Raw genomic sequence first — 18,563 nt, 5'->3', positions numbered from 1 at the left:
TCTTGCTCTGCTTCCAGTAGATAGCTTGAGGGATGGGTGTTTAAAACTGAGCAATGTCCCAAAAGGACAATATGGGATATTTTCAGATATTATTTTCTGCTATTGTGTTATGCTATAGTTGAGGTTACTGACAAACTTTTTTCTAGCTGGTTGTATTTCTGTTCAGAAGACTGCAGTCTTGGAGCCCTGACAATTAATTTCTGTGTGCATTAATTTACATTGATCAATATGAACACTGAATCTGAACCCTCTCCCTGATTTTTCTTTCAGGGTGACTGGAAGACTACGAGCTGAATTGTTTATTTTCTAAAGCATATGAATGAATCATGTTTCTGAGTATATTATTTAGTACTTATCTGATAAGGGCTTGATGCCAGTAAATTGTGAATCATAACAGCTTACAGGGATTAACAGAAGTTCCAAAGAAAACACAGAAATCATTTGAAATATTTAAACATTTTAAGCAATGCCATAGATCTGCTCAGTCTTGGATACCTTTCAGTAATATATGCATGTTTGACTGAAAAAGTATCAGAAGTCATACACATCTATGCTTGCATGACTACTCATGGTCCTTAAATAACGGAGTATAAAATTCAGAATCTGATGCTTTTGTTTTTTTGATCTTCATGTCAAGTACTTCAGTTTTTTGAAAGTTATGCCACCTTTAAATTTTCAAGGGAACCTATGTAAAACAAAGGAAATATAAAAGTTGAAGTATATGTGACAGAGTAATTTTGTAAACATTCTGCCAAGTCACAGTCTTTTCTTACTCGATTCTGTAAGTTTCAGGTTCTATAGAACCAGCTTTTTTTTCCAGTTGTATGTTTCTCTCCTGTCCTTTCCTTTTAACAATCTGCCTGCAGCAGGACAGTGCAGGCAGTTTCCTTTTGTGTGCCAAGGACACTCTGGCCATCTTTAAACAAAACAAGTCAAAGGTCCTGAGGTTGCCTGAGGCCAAGGACATGACACTGCCCATGTCCTTGTGCCTCAGCTTTCTTCCTCCCAGCACAAACTGGTGATGCCCAAACTGCATTTGGGAGCAGTGTCAGGCACAGCTGGACCTGATGCCTTGTGAAGGCTGACCTAGAACAGAGGCTGGACAGAGTTAAACAATAAAGTTGGTATTTATTAAAAGGCCTCAATGGATACACCTTGGGCAGTACAAGAGCCCAGCCAGGGCTACACACAAGGTGAACCCAAAATGGCCACAAAATGGATGACCGGTCATGAGATGTCTCACTTTTATAAGTTCTGGTCCATTAGCAAATTGGAGTTAATTGTCCAATTATAGCTTTAGATTATGAAGTCCCATCCTTCTTGTTTTTCTCTCTTCATTCCACTGTTTTTTATGCTCTTGGGCCTGAGGTTTGGATCAGTTGTCCTTGGTCCCCAGCTAGAGAAGGAATTGCTTTGTCTACCCACTCTGTGAAGAGAGCTTACCATCCCCCAACATGAAGCTCAGAACTACACACCAAAGCAGAATCTGAAAAATACAAAAGCCAAAGCCTTGAGGTTTGGTTGGAGGCATCAGACCCAGCACTGTCCCTGGGAAGTCTCTGGGGGTGCTGGTTGGCAGGAGCCAGGGCTGCACCAGGGAGGGTGCTCACAGATCATGTCGTGGCTATGTCCCATTGCTTCAACCAGGGTCACAGGCCTATTTCCTACTATAAATGACACCCAAATGTCTGAGCAAGCACTATGAAGAAAAAGAAAACTGGTTCTCACTTTTCTTCTTTCAAGTGAGTTTAAATTACAAAGAAAAGTCATTAGAGTAGATCCCTTTCCTACTGAAATGCCAGGCTAGGAAACAGGGCTGGAGTCTCTGATGCATGTGATTCACCCCTGAGGCAGGAGAAAAATCTTCTTCTCATTTTCTGACTGTAGTTTAAGTCCCTGAATGGCCTAACCCTTGACGTAGCTTCCAGAAGCTGCAAAGCTGCTCTGCTTTCTTCTGCATGCTACCCTGATAGCCCCGGGTCTTTTAGAGCAGCTCTGTCACACCACAAAAGGATTATCCTGGAAGTGAGAAAGTTCTTGTCTGCCCTTCTGGGTCACTTTTTCCCTGCTGTGTTTCAGTAGTGCAGGACGAGCAGAATGAGGGCAGCAGGCTCAGCTGTTGGATTTGTTTCTCATATGATCAAGTGAAGGGTGGATGGGAAGACTAGAGGAGGTTATATTGTAAAACACCACTGAGCCATTAAACTGCTCATTTACTAAAGAGTAAATATAGCTAAACACCTTGTTTTGTGTGATAGAAGAAAAAGGGAAATACATTTAAATACATGCATTTGAATTTTATTTTTATTCTGAAAGCTATCTGCTGAAATTTTTGAGGTGTGGTCAGGGAATGACATTATGATCTTTTTTATGCAAGCGATGTCATGAGTTTCAAAAGTTTCCCTTCTTACCTTAAAAATCAAGCTCCAATAGCATGTGAGAGTTAATTTCTTGGTCCCAGCAGCTTGAATCAGATTACTAAATTCTGGTGAGCTACCTGATGGGAGTGTGGAGCTATTCTGGCTGAGACAACAGAAAGTACTAAGCACAGAAGACCCCAGGACACTCTAAAAAGCAGCCATATGGAACCCCATCCTGAGGGGCTACATGATCCTGCTTCACTCTTTCACAATATAATGGCTGCACTTACTCAAAAAGGAGATGTGGGAGTTTCAAACATGAAGACATGTGTCCTGACTGTGGAGGTAAGGTATTCTGGGTGCAAAATAGCAGTGGGGGCTGTGGCACTGTGTGACTGGGAATGTGGGAGTCTCGCCACCAGAAGGAGAATCCAGGCTGCTGGAGATATGACTTATTGCTGCAGAGCAGAAGATGGAGCTGTAGATACAAGAGTGCCTACACTTGTTTACACTCCAGAAACACTGCAGTAGACTTCAGGCACTGGTTGGGTTTAGGCATCTCCCAGTTGTATAACTGCTGCCAGCATTGAACTTAGACACTTATGTTCTACCTCAGTAAAATTCTAAGTAAAATTCTTTTTTAGTCTTTGTTTGTTCTTGCCCCAAATCAAGTTTGATTTTCTAATCCAGCCATGCTTAATCGTGGATGTAAAATAAGATTTTTTTCCCCCTCTCAGATTATTTTCCAATGGTTTCTTATTTCTTGCCCTCAGAGTGTGCCTGAATTCCCTGCATCTATTTGTAAGGGCTTTCCCTCTTCCAGGAGTGTTTAATCAAAGAGAATGCTATCAGCAGGTGGTTAGCATAGAATGTCAGCAGCTACTTCATTTCTGACATCTCTTGGGGAAAAAATGTTTCATTACCGTGCAAATGATGTTAGTCTTCCTTTCCAAGATCCATTGTCACATGGTGTAACATATGGTACACAGAACTGTGCTCCCAAGATTTATGCAGCAGAGGGGACACAGTTCTGCTTTCTTTTAAGTTTTTCTTTAGGTTGTATCAGAAATATCACAGTGCCTTTAACAGCCTATGCCAGACAGAAGAACTGAGTAGCTTTAATGGGTGCTATTATCTTTTTGGAGTCTGTCTGGGATGTGAATTATTCAGTTGATACTCAGAGTGGCCATCTCTTGAACTACACCAAAAATATTGAAGCTGCTGGCCTCTCCTGGGAATTTTTAAAAGTTCCAATCATGGTAGTTGGAACTCAACTTTTCCAAGGGCTGTGAAACCCTGTAAGTAGACTAGGGTAAACTTTGCCTGATTCATCAGAGGACTGGAGTACAGTTCAGTGACATCAGTGAGACTTCAGGATATGTCTGGAATTAAGCATATGTTTGAGTGAATTGTTAACCTCAAGTGTATGATCAAGTGCTTTGCTGACTCAGGGACAAGACATTCCTTGCAGCTTGTTGTTTTCCACTTTGCCATCTGGGAAGAGGCAGCTTGACAGCATGTGGGCTGTGTGAGACATTATTGCATTTCTGAAAGGGTATTAACAGCTTTGAAGTTTCCAGGTCCTCTGAATCAGGTATTTTTACTCTTGAATGTCTAACGGGTAAAATAACCTCGCTGTAGAGTCTGAAAGCAAACTGACCATGCCAAGGCATTTTGGCAGGTTGTCAGTCAATCTAAGATTAATTAAAATAATCTCATGTTTTGGAGGAACTACTAAAGGTGCAGGTGGAAAGCTTTACAGAACCTGCAGGTTTAAGATGATGAAATTAGCCCTTTCTGATATTTTAGGAAGTGCCTTTTGAGCAATTGGACAACAGTAAGAACCCAAATTTGAAAACACTTTTAATCTGAGTCATATCTTAACGAGACCCATTTTCTGAGCTGGGGGAGCACATCCACATTTATATGAAATAAATGTTGTTATAGGCTGCTCAGTCAACAAACTCCCTTGTTTCAGCCAGGTAATGCAAAAGAGTGGGTAATACAGACTTGTTATTGCATCTGTGGGGGAGGTACAAGACATCCTGATCTCTCAGTATTCTCCAAGGGATTTTAACTGCCCAAAAATACTAGGAGCTCACCTGAAAAATCTTCCATAACACACTCCCCCTAATCTGTTCAGAACAGAACCCTACTTCTCCAATCCAGTACCCTTCCACTTTGCCATCACTTGACTTAAAAGTCACTTCTGTGCTGTTGTGAGGCTTTGCATTTCTCATGAATGCATACAGAGGAATAAATGTTTATTGTAACAATATTTCTCTATGGGTACTCTTATATTTTTTTTCATTCTTTTCTAGTGACAAAATGTTCCCAGCCTTTGGATTTGGAGCAAGAATACCCCCAGAATACAAAGTAGGTGCCTAAGTGTAATTTTCTAATTTCCTTGAGTTATGAGACAAAAATAAGGGAGAAATGGTGAAAGGCAAGGCAGTGGCAAACAGGGACAGCTCCTTTGCTTGTTTTCTTCCATCTGGCTTTCTCATCCAGTGATACCTCACTGAAACCAAAAATCAGACAGGTCTAGATTTAAAATAATTGTTTGATGACACCCAAAATATTTTATGGTATTGGCAAAGCTTTGTTAGTGGATGCTAAGAGGAGAAACAGTGTTTTGAGCATCCCTTGCCAAACATCTTCCTGAAAATAAAGACTTGAGCAGAATTTGGCAAAATTCCGTGTCATGGTGGACACACTCAATACCAGGAAGAGAAATACAAGAGCATGTAGCCATGCTAGAGAGAAGTGGTATTTATAAACAAAAAAAACCCAAACCAAACAAACAAAAGATAGTGATCTGCAGTGATGCTGCAGTTGTGAGCATAAATATGCCATCTGGTACGCTTGGAGTGAAGACAGTGAAGTAAAAGGAGCATCCAACTGAGGAGAAAGGCCCAAGAAGAAGTAAGTAGAAATTCAAATCCTTTATTTCACAGAGGTTGTGTGGGCAGAAGAGTAGTTCTGCAGAGATAAGTAACCAAAATCTAGGTGGGCACTCTGCAACTCATACACTGTCTGAAAAGGAGAAGTATCAGCCATCTAATCCATGCAGACTTCATCCAGTGTCCCCATGTGCCCTGCTCTGGGCTGTGGCTGAGGTAGGGAGGTGAACACCAGCCAGGTAAGAATTTCTGAGAGGGATTGTGTGCATTCTGCCTTGTAAGGCATGAATCAGCAGATGAAAAAAAAATACACCACTGTGCTCCTCATGGCTTGTAGGCTTGATCCCTGCAGAAGAACAACAGTAGTGATGTACAGCAAATTTGATACATGTCATGCAAACAGATGTCTAAGGTAAGTTTATATGTGTTTTAACAACATTGCTTTCTCAGCTTGTCTGTGCCTGACAAGGTGTTTTGCCTTGCTTTGTTCCTCAAGGGTAACACCACTGTTAGTGCCTTCTGAAGTCAGAGATGTCTTCCAGAGCTTTGATAAACATTTTAATGTGTTATTACGAGCTCAGAACATCTGGGTCTGTTGTATGTTTGTTCCAACTGCAGCAGCTGACAGCCATCACTGTTATTTAGGGTGGTGTGTAAGGGCCTGCTTGTTCCAGCATCTGTGAGGTGACCACTGGTGCATGGGGGAAAACTTACAACTTTTCCAGTCATAGGAAGTCATCCTTATCTAAGAACTGCTTGAAGGAAGGTGTAACTGTGTCAGCTGAAGTCTTTTCAGTGGTTTCCTGGTGGCAGATAAAGACCCCAGCACAAAGCTGCTCTTCTCAGCCAGGATGATCGGCTGGTAGCACTGATGCTTCAGGTCACATGGGCATTGGCATTGGCAACAATGCAGTTTTGTTAGACTCCAGTATCATCCTTATCACCTGATTGTGAGAGCACGTTTCAGGTGCTAGCTGGAAAACAGATCTCTTGCCAGAAAGTAACTTCAGGGGTCTGTGTAACCAATTGTTCCTGCAATCACAAACACCAATTGATTTTCTGCTTTGGCAGAATTAGCGTTTGGATAATTTCCTGACAAGTGCCCTCAAGAAACTCATGGACTTGCACTGAACTTAGTAGTCCATGCATGAATGAAGAGTCTTATCCTGTAGCATGAGTTTTCCTGAACAGTCTGTCTGTTGCTAACTTCTCAAAGCAAGAAAATGAATGTGACTCAGGACCTTCAGATTTTGCAAAGTTCCGGAAAAGTAAGAGTAAACTTAAGGTGAGGCTGCTTGCCTGTGGATTACATATGTGTGACTAAGTAAAACAAGTCCCAAAGTAAATGGAGATGCAGGTGAAGGCTAGAATAGCATCTTTAATTTCTGCTATGGAAACTTGTGACAGCAAGTGGCAAAGACAAAATGACATGACATCAGCTCATAAACATAATAAAACTTTGAAGGAGACAAGAACCACGTTGCAGGGGACTAACTCTTCTGTGCCACAGATGGGGACCAATAATCAGCTCAGTGTCTGTCATGGGCACATCCAGCTGGAACTGCATGAGGAGTTACCAGCCATCTGTGCCATAGTTCAGTCTTTCCCTGTGTTACTCTACACAGTCCATAAAAGTATCTGGCTTCCTAAAATAAACTATATCAATACTTTTGAGTCCCTGCTAGGCTTTGACTGCACTTCTGAATTCAAAGATATGTCCTTCAAGTGCGAAGAGTCATTTTCATCATGACGCATTATTAAGTCAAAACCAATAAACCTGAAAATCCTTCCGTAATTTAGTCTACACTGGTATAAAAGTAAATTCAAAGCCAACAATGATTAGTTTTTGATGTGGAACATAGCAAAGATGCATAGGAAAGGGAGAAGAAACAGATAAAATTAAAAGTAACAGAGACTGTAGAAAAAAAGTGCTCCCAAGTTTCTTCCTTAACCTTTTATTTCCTGCTGCAAAAGTGTGGTAACATTCTAGACACCACAGCAACAGTGCAGATCTCGTGCTATTCAATGAGCTTTTCATGTTTTCAGTCACAGGTACTACAAGTCATACATACCATACATTTGTTTTACTAAAGGAGAGCAGTGCCACTACTGTAACAATTTTACATGTTCAAATTTAGGTTGAATCTTTATGAGAACCTCTAAGTTCTGACCCCATCATGTGGATAAGTCAGCTTCTCATTAATTTAGACTGTCTGTTTTCAAGCCTCCAGTCCTAATGAAGTGACCTAACCTGCTCATAGCATGTTTGTCTCTGCATTCCAGCATCTTTTATTTCTTTCAGTAGAGAACAAATTGAAATCGGGCTATGGAAGAAATTACTCCCACTGCCAAGGGTTCCTAAGTAAACATGGAGCCCCCCATACAATCTAAATAACATAGCTTCCTTCTCAACAAGTATCAGTTTCTATCTCTTCAGGCTCTTCATAAATTTCTTGATGTTCTACCCCTTTAAATCTTGTTTTTAGATATGTTTTCTACAGAATTTCCATTTCAAGAGCACACTGCTATGTTGTGTTGACTTTATTTTCCCTCAGTTCTTCTCCAAATGACACACTTCAGCTGTTAGTAGAAAACCAGCAGTTTCTTAGTGGCATAAGGAATCTGTGGAAGTGAAGGAAGCAAGACATGCCATATACATCATTCTTCATCAGTCTAGAGATCTTTCATCTAATATTCAACAATATGAGCTTTTTCCACCAAGACCTGACAAACACATCACCCTGTTCCTTGATCTAAATAAAGCTCTGAGAGAAATATTTCCCTTGAGGGTGAGTTTCTATCATACAAACTTCCAGATTTTTTTTTGTTTTGGTGGTTTTGGGTTGGTTTTTTTTTTGCAATGAAAGGAAGCGTCTGAGAAGTTAGATGTAAAGTGAAGAGGTGGTAAATAATATGGACTCAGACATGGCTGTGAAAGGTCACAGTGAAGAGGAGGTAAGAAAGCAAACCACACACACTGACTTTTTAGCAGGCAGAAGTCAAAGGAGATGAAAAACCACGCAGCAGCACAAAACTTACTGTTAAAATGAAAAGCAAGTTCAAATTGTGTCAGCCCCATGACAGGTGGATTGTCATTAATGAAGGCCTGTTCCCTAAAGGAGAACTGCAGCTGACACCTTTAGAGATACTAAACAACTTCCAGTTTGTTTTAAGAGAGTCCTGGTTATTCCTGTATTTTTAGTCAAAGTTTCATTCCCTGCTTTTGCTGTGAATGTGTGCTGGAGACAAACTCACTGCAGTTACAGACACAGCATCTTTACAGCCCTAACCTGCACTGGTTTGTTGGACAGCTGAGGGACTTGAGAAGTGCTGTGGTCTTTATGATTCCTGCTCTTTTCAGGAGATTGATGGCTAAAATATATGCAAACCTGACCAAAAAAAAAAAAAGAAGGATGTGTAGCAGACCAAGGGACAAAACAGAATTAGTCTCCTAATCCATGCAAGTTGGATTTAGACATGGAAACTCGAGAAGCATGTACAAAAATGAAGTCTAAAGGGAAATAAATGGCCCAGCTTTGCCAAGCAGAAATATGTACAATGTATCTTAGTGAGAAACACAAGCTTTCCAGCTCCCAAGCTATTTGATTAATGAGCATTCTGAAAATAATAGCTTTTGACCAAAAGTACTTGAAATTCATTAGTGTCTTAAGCTTTTGCAAAATATGCAGGCATTTCATATTTAGTTTTCTGAATGACAGTAGCTTAATAGCATTCAATTTATTCACAGATAAGTGTCCAACATAGCGCATTTTGGCATTTACACTTGTATGCATCTATTGTTCATAGTTTTTTTGACAATGTCTATTTAAATTATTAAGAAAACATTCCTAAAATCTGAATTTGTCAGATTGTTTGTCAAATACTCCTAGTACCATCACCACAGAGAAAAGCTGGAGCTGTTTGGGACATGAAGGTTAATTTCAATGAATTCAACAATTTAGAGAGGGAGAAAAAAGGATCATTAATTTTCAGAATTCAGGCATCCATATTCAGCATTTGAAAATAAAAACCATAGCTTCTTATTTTAAAAAAATGGAAATTCAGTTAAATAGGTTTGAAAAATGTGTAGGCCAAACTAGAATAACAATTTTCAATGAAACTTAAATAAAATGCCTTTGCACAGTTCAAAAGCTTTCCAGCAATTTGCTTTATCAATACTGGGGGATTTATTATTCTTCAGATTCCAAAGTAGGATTTTTGTTTGTGATTTGAGGTTTCTATCTGAATTCATAAAATATTTTTTTAAGAAATCTCAAAAATTCTCATCAATTAGGAAATTCTCCTTTCCTTTCAGCCTAAATTAGAAACATTTCTAGCAAGGGCCATGCTATGAGAATGAATTTCATTGCATCCCAATATGAGGGAAATAAGTTACCTGCTATGTTAAATCAATGCCATTTTTTTCTACAAAAGTGGTCATAAGCATGTGGAAGTATCATTATGATTCAAGAGTCTCATGGGTGCCATCACATTGATGGAAAACTGCAGGTGTTTGTCACTGCAAATGTACAGACAGTGCAGGAGGCATTGTACAGTACTAAAAAACAACATTTCTATAACCTGTCTTAGCAAAACTGTTCTGTACTGTTTATTTAATTGTCATATCCTCAGAAATGTTGTCACTGTAATCTGTATCATAATGTATGGTAGAGCTAGTTCATTTGCTTGTTAAAAACCTTGAAGGAATTACCTGTGAAATAGTGTGTTCCTGGTGTAGGAAGTTCCTGCAGTTTAATAATGCCACATCCATGATGGTATCTGCTAAAGAATGTATGTGGAGCCCTGCAGAGGCAAAAGATTCATACAAGCGCAAGGGAATGTCTTTTAGCTGCAGGCTTTGAGTGCATTCTGTGCAGCAGCACAAGTAACACCACGCTGATCCCATGTAGTCACCTCTGCATGCCAGCATTTCTCTCTCCTTCCCTTTTATGGATCGATGTTAAGAGAGGAGGGCTGAGCAGAGGGTCGGCTTCATATTTGAAACTTAGTCCAGGGTTACAAAAACTCAGTCCAGTCACAAAACACCCAGGGTTTTGTGAGGACATTCCTTAATGTGAGGCTGACTTCCACCACAGACTGTGCTCTGCAGTTCTTGGCAAAATTCTCTGTTCCAGGTACTGATGTAAGGCAGTCATTCTGTATTTGTGTGACTTGATGCATTCCAGGATTTCCTGACTGTTAGATCAATCCACAATACAAACCACCCTAGTAAATTATATAAACATTCCTGCTTCTGAACAGCCCAATGTCCTCCTGTTTCCACTGAGAATTTCTCAGTCTTCAGCATCTTAGGTGTTCAAACGTTTGCCTCCTTTTTGCCATTAATGTATCAGTTCTGGGAGTGTCATTCATTATCAGAAAAATGCCATTAAGTATACCAGCTTTTGGTTCTCTGTCATCAGCATGGTTTGCCCTTCAGTCACAAAGCCCTTGCATATTTAATTAGAAAAAGGGAAAAAAAAGGAAAAAAAAAAAAAAAGAAGAAAGAAGAAAAGGAGGGAAACTCATCACTTTGCACCGTTTAGAAAGCAAAAGCATTGAATGTCTGATCCAAACCACCTTTTGACATGGATGAGCTTTACATGGAGTCCTATCAGGTAGCAGCCCAAGTTTAGTAAGGCCTTCAGTACGTGGTATAAGTCTGAAGTCTCTGCTGGTTAGGACACTCTTGAGTTCTGGCCACCACAGGGAAGACAGCAAAGGGGCAGGTTGAAGCACGCTTGGCTTTGCTTAACAGAGTGGGGGATGAGATCTGAGCATTTGGAGAAGCTCTGCTTAAAACATATCTGCTGTTGTCTTGCCTTGAGTGATGATTTCCTGTTTGTGGACCATCACTGAGCTGCTCAAAGAATTTCTCTCTTTCACATTGTACTTAAATCTTGTTTAAATTGTGATATATTACTCAAAGAGCATAGGAAACAAGCCAATGCTTCTGCACATTCATTGTGTTTCTTGTGCTGCCTGCAGGGTACATTTTAACACTGCTCTGTGGATCGGGATGACAGTGTATGAGGGCCATTTGCTTTAGCAGGATAGCAGCTGATGCTCAAACAGTATTATTTTTTGGATCATTGTGCACACTGACTAGACTTGGGCTTTCCTTATTGGCCTGAACTGTTGTCTATTAAATAATAGCCTGGGTGGGTGCTAGCTCTGAACCAGATAAATTTTTTGCATTATGTGATTCTGAAAGAGATATGGCAACAAAAGCAACTAAGCCATGCTTGCATGTGGGATTGAAATACTGTATTCATAGCTTTTGGAAAGATTTGTATTTTCCTTTAGGTATAATTTCAAATGCATTTGGAATAAAGAAATAAAATCACTGAAGAGGCACAGTGTTGGAAGAATCGGTCTGCAATACATAAACATGCATTGCCATCCTTCTTGCTTTTCTAACACAGTTAATGCAAAATACAGAAACCCTAAAGGAAAGATAAAGGCTAATGAACAACCACAAAAAATAACAATGAGAAAACTCCCATAACAGTTTTTGACAGATGCAATTACCTTTAGCCTGCAGCTGGTCATAAGACTGGCAGATAGCAGCTGGGCAAAGTGCACAGAGGCATCCAGAGCAGCCAGGCAGAAGGGCTCTGGAGCACCTCTGAAGTGTATCTGGCAGCCCTGATCTTCTGTGCTGCTCAGCGAGGAACAGAAACAGTGACTTCCTGCGTTATCTTCCATGGCCAAGTAGGATAGACTGAATGGTCCATGTAAAACCCTCTCTAAGACTGATGCTTGGCGTAGGCATGTTGAATGCCTGGCTGGGCTGAGGCAACTGCAGACTTCTCAGTGAGGTTTTGCTTCAGTCATTTCTCATCATGATAGAAGTACTCCTTTATTTAACCTCTTAATAATGGCAGGCATCACAGTGGTAAGCAAGACTAGCATATGATGGGGAAATTCCATTTCTCTATGGAGAGCTCTCTTTGACAGTAATTAACCAACTTACACCACTTCACTTTCACAGAAGCTTCTCTGCAATCACAAATTTGATCTATGGGACCCTTAGTCATGGACCAATTTCCATACCCTGCTGTGGAGACATCTAAACTAGCAAATGAAACAGCAATATCCAAAAAATAAATCTCTTCCTTCAAATAATCCTGGCTCCATTGTACAGGAAGTTTCTTTCCATATCATTTGGACTGTTGGCATTTTTGAAGATCCTACAGAGATCTATAAAGCATTAAATGTGTATAATTGCAGTTATATAAATGCCTTCTAAAATCTGGGATGATACACCTAAATTCAACTTTAAATTATGCAAATTACCTGCTAAACTCTCAGCCACTTTTTGCAAGTCATATATAATATACATATACATATGTATAAAAATATATGTATATAAAGATATATGTATATTCACACATTATGCATTGTCAGACAAAATCTGAGCTTTTTCATTCAAGAAAAATTAAGACAAACAGAATTAAGAGTCTTGGCTTCAGATCCAAAGAGATTAAAAGGAATCCAGACTCTTTAGTGATCAAAGAAAGAGATAAAAAGGAATCTGAAAAAGAAAAATGCAGGTAAGAATCAAACTTAAAGAGGAATTCTGGAATGGGAGACTTACAGTGCCTAGCATTATTTAAGCATACAGAAGTCTTGTATTATTTTCCCAGGGCACCAAAGACAAAATACTTTGTTTTGTTAGAAAATCAGCTAATTTGTTGTATTCACAGTCAGTTCTTTTAAAAAACAGCTCTGTAGGATTTAATGATAGATTGAGAGACAGAGAGAGAGAGAGAGAGAGAGAGATTGGAATATTCACCACATGCAAGGAAAACCAGAGTCTTCAGGATTTTTTTTTAAATTTATTATGCTCCAGACTAATCTAACATTTTAACCAACTTAGACTCCTCACACTTTTTACGCTACTATTGCACAGTGGATCCTTGATTTCTCTGTAGAATTACTTTCCCAGTGCTCCTTGGCCTTAGATGATGTTCACACAGTGAGGTCAGGATGCATAAGTGAGCTGAGTTTCTGCAGTCACTGCTGTATCACAACCTGCGTTCTCTCTCCTGCAGTCTGAGATGCTGAGCTAGGGAGAGCTGGCATTTAAATGGCCTCAGCAATAGATTCCTCTTCTGTGCCCAGCATTGATAGCCCAATCCTGACACCATGTTTATATGATTTTTTAAATGTATTTGGGTGGGTTTTCTACGTGCCTTGTTTTGCTTTGTTTTATTTTGTTGCTGTTGTTATGGACAAGTTTGATTCCAGTTTTGCTGCTTTGGTTCTGCAGGGAGCTCCAGCTGGGACTGTATTTCACACTTAATGGCTGAAAGCTTGAAAGGTCTCCAGTTTAGCACAGAAAAAAATGTCAAGAGTGTTTAACCACAAGTCTTCTTGGAATAATTTTTCTGACAACAGTCTTCTTTTCTTTCCATTTATCTGCAGGTCTCTCATGACTTTGCAATCAATTTCAATGAAGACAACCCAGAATGTGCAGGTAATGCTCACAGTAGGACAGACTGACATAGTTTCACTGTGTGCAAAATGCATTTTTTTATTGATGCATTTTTTATTGCATCACCTGAGTATTATTCAAAGTAGTTTTATTAAAGAGGGCAGCCAGGATCTGGGGACCTGACAGACTCCAAACCATTGAGCTTGACTTTAGAAATCTTGGAAAGTGCCATACAATAATTTCCTGAAAAGTACATGGACATTCAGCACTTGGACTTCACTTGCATTTCTGAGAACTAGACTAATTTAAAATCTTCAGCTACCTCAGCATCATAGGTTGTGCTGCTAAGAAGGACAGGATATGAAAAAGCAAGCTGTGAACCTCTGTGATCAAAAATTCCCTCAGTTTAGAGCCAACTCTTTGACCAGACCTATTGCCTGCTGCAAGTCAAGGGCAGGGAAGCAGCTGATGACTATTGTGGTAGAAAGAACCCTCCTTTTCTGAGAGCAAATGCAGCTGGAGGCTACAGTGTAAGATACTGGTATGTTCTACCAACAGTCATTAATCCTGGGTAATCAGAGGCCAGATATATGTAGCAGATGTTGCTCTGTGTCTTGTATTTGCAAGCGAGATCTGCAGTTTAAAACCTCCTGCCACAATTCACACATTTTGTAAAAGACAATAACAGGAAAATGGCCTCTAAACCCAGTACAGTTAAGAGTCTTGCTGGGGTGATCATTGCTGTCTAAAATCCACAGGTTGTTATTCTCCCTTATCCTTCTGCTTCCATCCAAATACTGAACTGGATATTTCAAAATGCTCTTCCTGTTCAAATTTTCTAGCTGCTCCTTTTAGCCCTTCTCAGGCTTATTAGTGGCTTTCTTTTGGGCATGGACAGCAAACATGTTCCGGATGAGAACTAAGATGCAGAGAAATGAAGTGAGGAAAAGAAAAGAGGACAAGCAATTCAAGGGAAAGAGACATTAAAAGAATTCGGAGTTCATACGTCTTAAATGCAAGACCTGGTTTTGGTTCAGTGGGCATTCCTGCTTTGTTGTTGCCCTTGAATTGTTGGACTGCCCCAGCCTTTGCAGGTCATGTGCTTGAAATGCAATTGGGCATGAGTCCTACAGCTGCCTGATGTGCTCACACAGCTTTTTACAGCGCTTTTAAGGAGTCAAAAGAAGCAGGACTTACATGTATGCATCTAGAAGTGCCTGCAAGCTTGTAAGCCAGCTTGATGTTGAGACTTCTGTGTGGGGATGGGGTGGGGAAGCAAAAGAGACCTTAGAATTCCATCTGGACCATTGTATTTAATAATGTGTCATAAAAACAGTTATCAGTGGTCAGCATTAGGTGATAACATATTTATGTGTGTAGTGTTCAAATAGAGCTTTGTTTCTCAATCTAACTGCAGGATATTTGTGACCCTCTGCAAACTACAGAGAAAAGCTCCGGCAGTCCATGCAAAGAACACTTATTTTTATCCCCTGCCCCCTCTTTGCTGCCTCTTTTGAGTTCAAGGCTAATTCTTTTATCACACTGGCATTGTTAGATAATGATTTTTATTGATTGAAATGGCTGCCACATCTAGGTAATTCCAGCAACAGAGTTTAGACAGACAAACTCTCTGTAAGCAAGGGATTTACTATCCAAACCACACTGTATGTGCAAAACTAAATGCAGCAATGGAAATAAAAGAGGATAAAAAAAACAGGAAGGAGCTGCTCTATGAGGCTTGGCTTATGTCACTTAATAATTTAAACTTTATTTGTATCCTTGCATAAGACTCATCTGATAAGTTAGCCCATCACCTGAAAGGAGTTCTAGGGCTAAGAAAACACTAAAAAAATCTTTGCAGCATGAAAGAATGCCAGGGAAGAAATTTTGCAGCATTTGCACCTGTATCTACAAGATATTAAAAGCACTTGTTTATCTTAAAGGATACCTTTGTAAATAATATCCACCTGGGTGAAAACAAGAAGAGGAGACAAAGCAGAAAATGTGTTGTTCATCTGCTGCAGCTTGCTCATCTGTCTGTCATGGGTGCTTGTTTGTTCTGTGATGTTTTCTAGATGCTCTCACTGTTATTAGGTGTCACAGGGAACAGTAACATCAGCAAGTCATGTGGAGAAAGGATGCAAGAGTGAGAAGGAGATAAAGTGCTTAGTGATTACACTACTTTACCTTGTAATATCTAGCATACTTGCCAGAAAATAAAGTAAAATTGCTTTAGAGTATCTTGTTTTAAACAAAGAAACAGCAGTTGGATGCAATATAAAAAGTATGTGTTTATTTTTCCTTTGAGGAATGAAATCCTTTTATCTGTGGAAGTAGAGCTTTTGCTGGCACAAGGTAGCATCACTCTACATACAGGGACTGTATATTGAGATGAAGAGCACTGGAATTCATAAAATATGTTACCATTTCCATTCTTGAAAATTTTAGTATTAATAGTCTTATATTTAGTATATTTACAGTACATTATTTTTATAGGCTTATAATGAATACTTAGTTTATTATCTGAGAAAGAAAGAAGGCAAAAACCTCTAGTCTGAATGAATGTTTCTGCACATCTGTCTTAAACCTATATATGTATGCTTACATTGTATTTCATTGGAGATGCTGAAAGTGGATTCCAAAAAAATGTAAAAACTTGAATTGTGAAAAAAAATGCACACATGCCTAAGATAAAGGAGTACAAGAACATCAAGCTACAAAGTAATCCACTCACATATCCTGTTGAGTTGGGATTGGATGGACAGTAGATATTTCTAAAATATATTAACCTGAGAAATCAAATAAGAAATTATGTTTCTAGAATGTGTCTCTTTCTAAGATGAGAGCAACTTTCTGACATGAACAACACTAAATCTCTGTGGAATGTAGGGAGTAAGGTTTATCTTACATTATTTTACTGCATAAGAAGAAAAGTAGGGTGTATCTTGTTATCATCTTAGGGAGGATTTATGAGGCCTTCATGCAACATCATTATGTATATGTAATGAAATCCTTATCAAGTTTAAAACTGGGAGTTACCAAAAGGTCAGTTTTGCAATATGTAATTTAGTCACTGGAATTACCAAGGGACATTTTGTAACACTACTTTACATTTCAGGCAATCGCAGCTATAATTGGAACAAGTTCTTTTGTTTGTTGCCACTGCAATGGAAAACTATATCTGTAGCTGTCTCTAAAGAGAGAAAACTGTGTTCTCCACCACTTTTTCATAGGAGTGTATGTGTGTCATTGTAAAACAATTACAACTCCCTGTCATGCGTTAGCAAAAAGTCTGCACCCATCTATCCCGTAAATATGTTTGGGTAAAAAGTCTCATGAGTGAGCAAGTCTCTGTGCAAACTGAAAGTGGCTTAGGATCTTACTGAAGCCATTTCATTCTTCAGCATCCTTTGCAAAGCTTTTCAGTCTATCGCTTTCTTTCCAACATTAGACCTCTAATCCTTTAGGTCTGGTAAGCTGGGAGTTCTGAATGGGGAGGCTAATGTGCATCACTTCAAGAAATCCTTCTTCTCAATGATTGAAAATACCAATTTCCATTCTGTGATCTGTCAAGTGTGTCAGCAAAGAATTCTTTGCTCTGTGGTCTGACTATATATCCTGAAATGAAAAATCCAAAAATAGCTAGTTCTCCATCAAAATTTCTCAGCTGAAGCTCATTTTTCTGTAGGCTGCCAAGCATCCTGCTGTTTCTTCCAAGGTTTCACAGCTTTTGGTCATAGTCAAATTCAACCTATGAATGATTATGCAAATTAACCCCGAAAAATTATTTTCTTAGCACAGGAGAGTGAAAAGATATTTTGAATTCCTTAACAGCTTTAGGGCGTAAGTACAAAGGACAAATTTGTTGGCAACAGCTATGATAAAAAAAATATTGTTGAAATGTTTCTTAATGTGTGTTTAGATTTTCATCATGAATCTTAGTTGCTGATCAAGAAGCTATCATGTCTTAAACCGAGAAGAACAGAAGCTATGGCATTGCAAGCTCATATCTGAAAAATAGACATTAAAAGCTGCTGGGAAGGAGAAGCATAGTATAATAATTATATATTACAAACTAGATTTAAGACAGCTAGAGACAGATTCCTGGAAATTATCTTAATATTCTAGTCCTTGCTTATCATGTAGTATTTTAAATTTGTTCATTAAGAACCCACCTTTCATTACATTTTGAACAAGCCTGATACTGGCAACATGCTCCACATTTCTTTCTTTTCTTTGGTTTTTCATGCTAGGAATACAAGGTGTTGTGGAAGCTTATCAGAGTTGCCTTCCCAAGCTGCAGCTGTATGGACCAACAAACATTGCTCCCATCATCCAGAAAGTGGCAAAATCTGCATCAGAGGAGACCAACACCAAGGAGGCCTCGGTAAGGGAAAAAAAAACCCTGTGTTTGCCTTTTTTTCTTGTCTTGTAGGCCATCAAGGCCTTGTAATGCAGACTGTGCCTTCATAGTTTTTATTAACTGCTTTCACAGAAGGCAGCTTAAACCTGTGTCAGCTGGAACAGTGTATCCAGTCTTTCTAGCTTTGGTTGTCGCAGCTTTAAAGTCTTTCCCCACTGATCTATTTCCTGCTTTTAGTGCTGTTTCATTGTAGCACACCCAGTTCTTCACTGTGGAAATAGAAATGGCACTACTAAGGTTACAAAAATTGAGCATTGAAGCCCTAAAAGTCTTGGTTGTACCATGAGATGAGTTCAAATGATTCCCAATTCAGACTATCCAATTTCGTGTCTCCTGTACAGGCTGTACTAAAATTTTTCTGTTCACCTAGGGAACTTTTCCAACTATTAATTTGAAAATGGTAAGGATACAATTTTCAGCTTGTTATTACTGATGAA

The 18,563-nt window shown here is 39.2% G+C and overlaps 1 protein-coding gene across 2 annotated transcripts in view; it reads left to right on the top strand.

Moving 5' to 3' along the window:
* The window catches only part of CPNE4 (copine 4), a 229,223-nt gene that overhangs the window by 202,136 nt on the left and 8,524 nt on the right, over positions 1 to 18,563 (top strand). For both annotated transcript variants that reach the window (XM_030943422.1, XM_030943421.1), the window contains 3 exons: positions 4,682 to 4,736; positions 13,694 to 13,745; positions 17,957 to 18,090. In XM_030943422.1, coding sequence (XP_030799282.1) covers positions 4,682 to 4,736; positions 13,694 to 13,745; positions 17,957 to 18,090 — 241 coding nt within the window. The remainder of the gene's footprint in view (positions 1 to 4,681; positions 4,737 to 13,693; positions 13,746 to 17,956; positions 18,091 to 18,563) is intronic.

This window comes from Camarhynchus parvulus, chromosome 2 (assembly GCF_901933205.1).
Source record: "Camarhynchus parvulus chromosome 2, STF_HiC, whole genome shotgun sequence".
Taxonomy (NCBI): Eukaryota; Metazoa; Chordata; class Aves; order Passeriformes; family Thraupidae; genus Camarhynchus; species Camarhynchus parvulus.
Note: the sequence above shows the minus strand (reverse complement) of the source record. Positions and strands in the feature narration are given on the sequence as shown.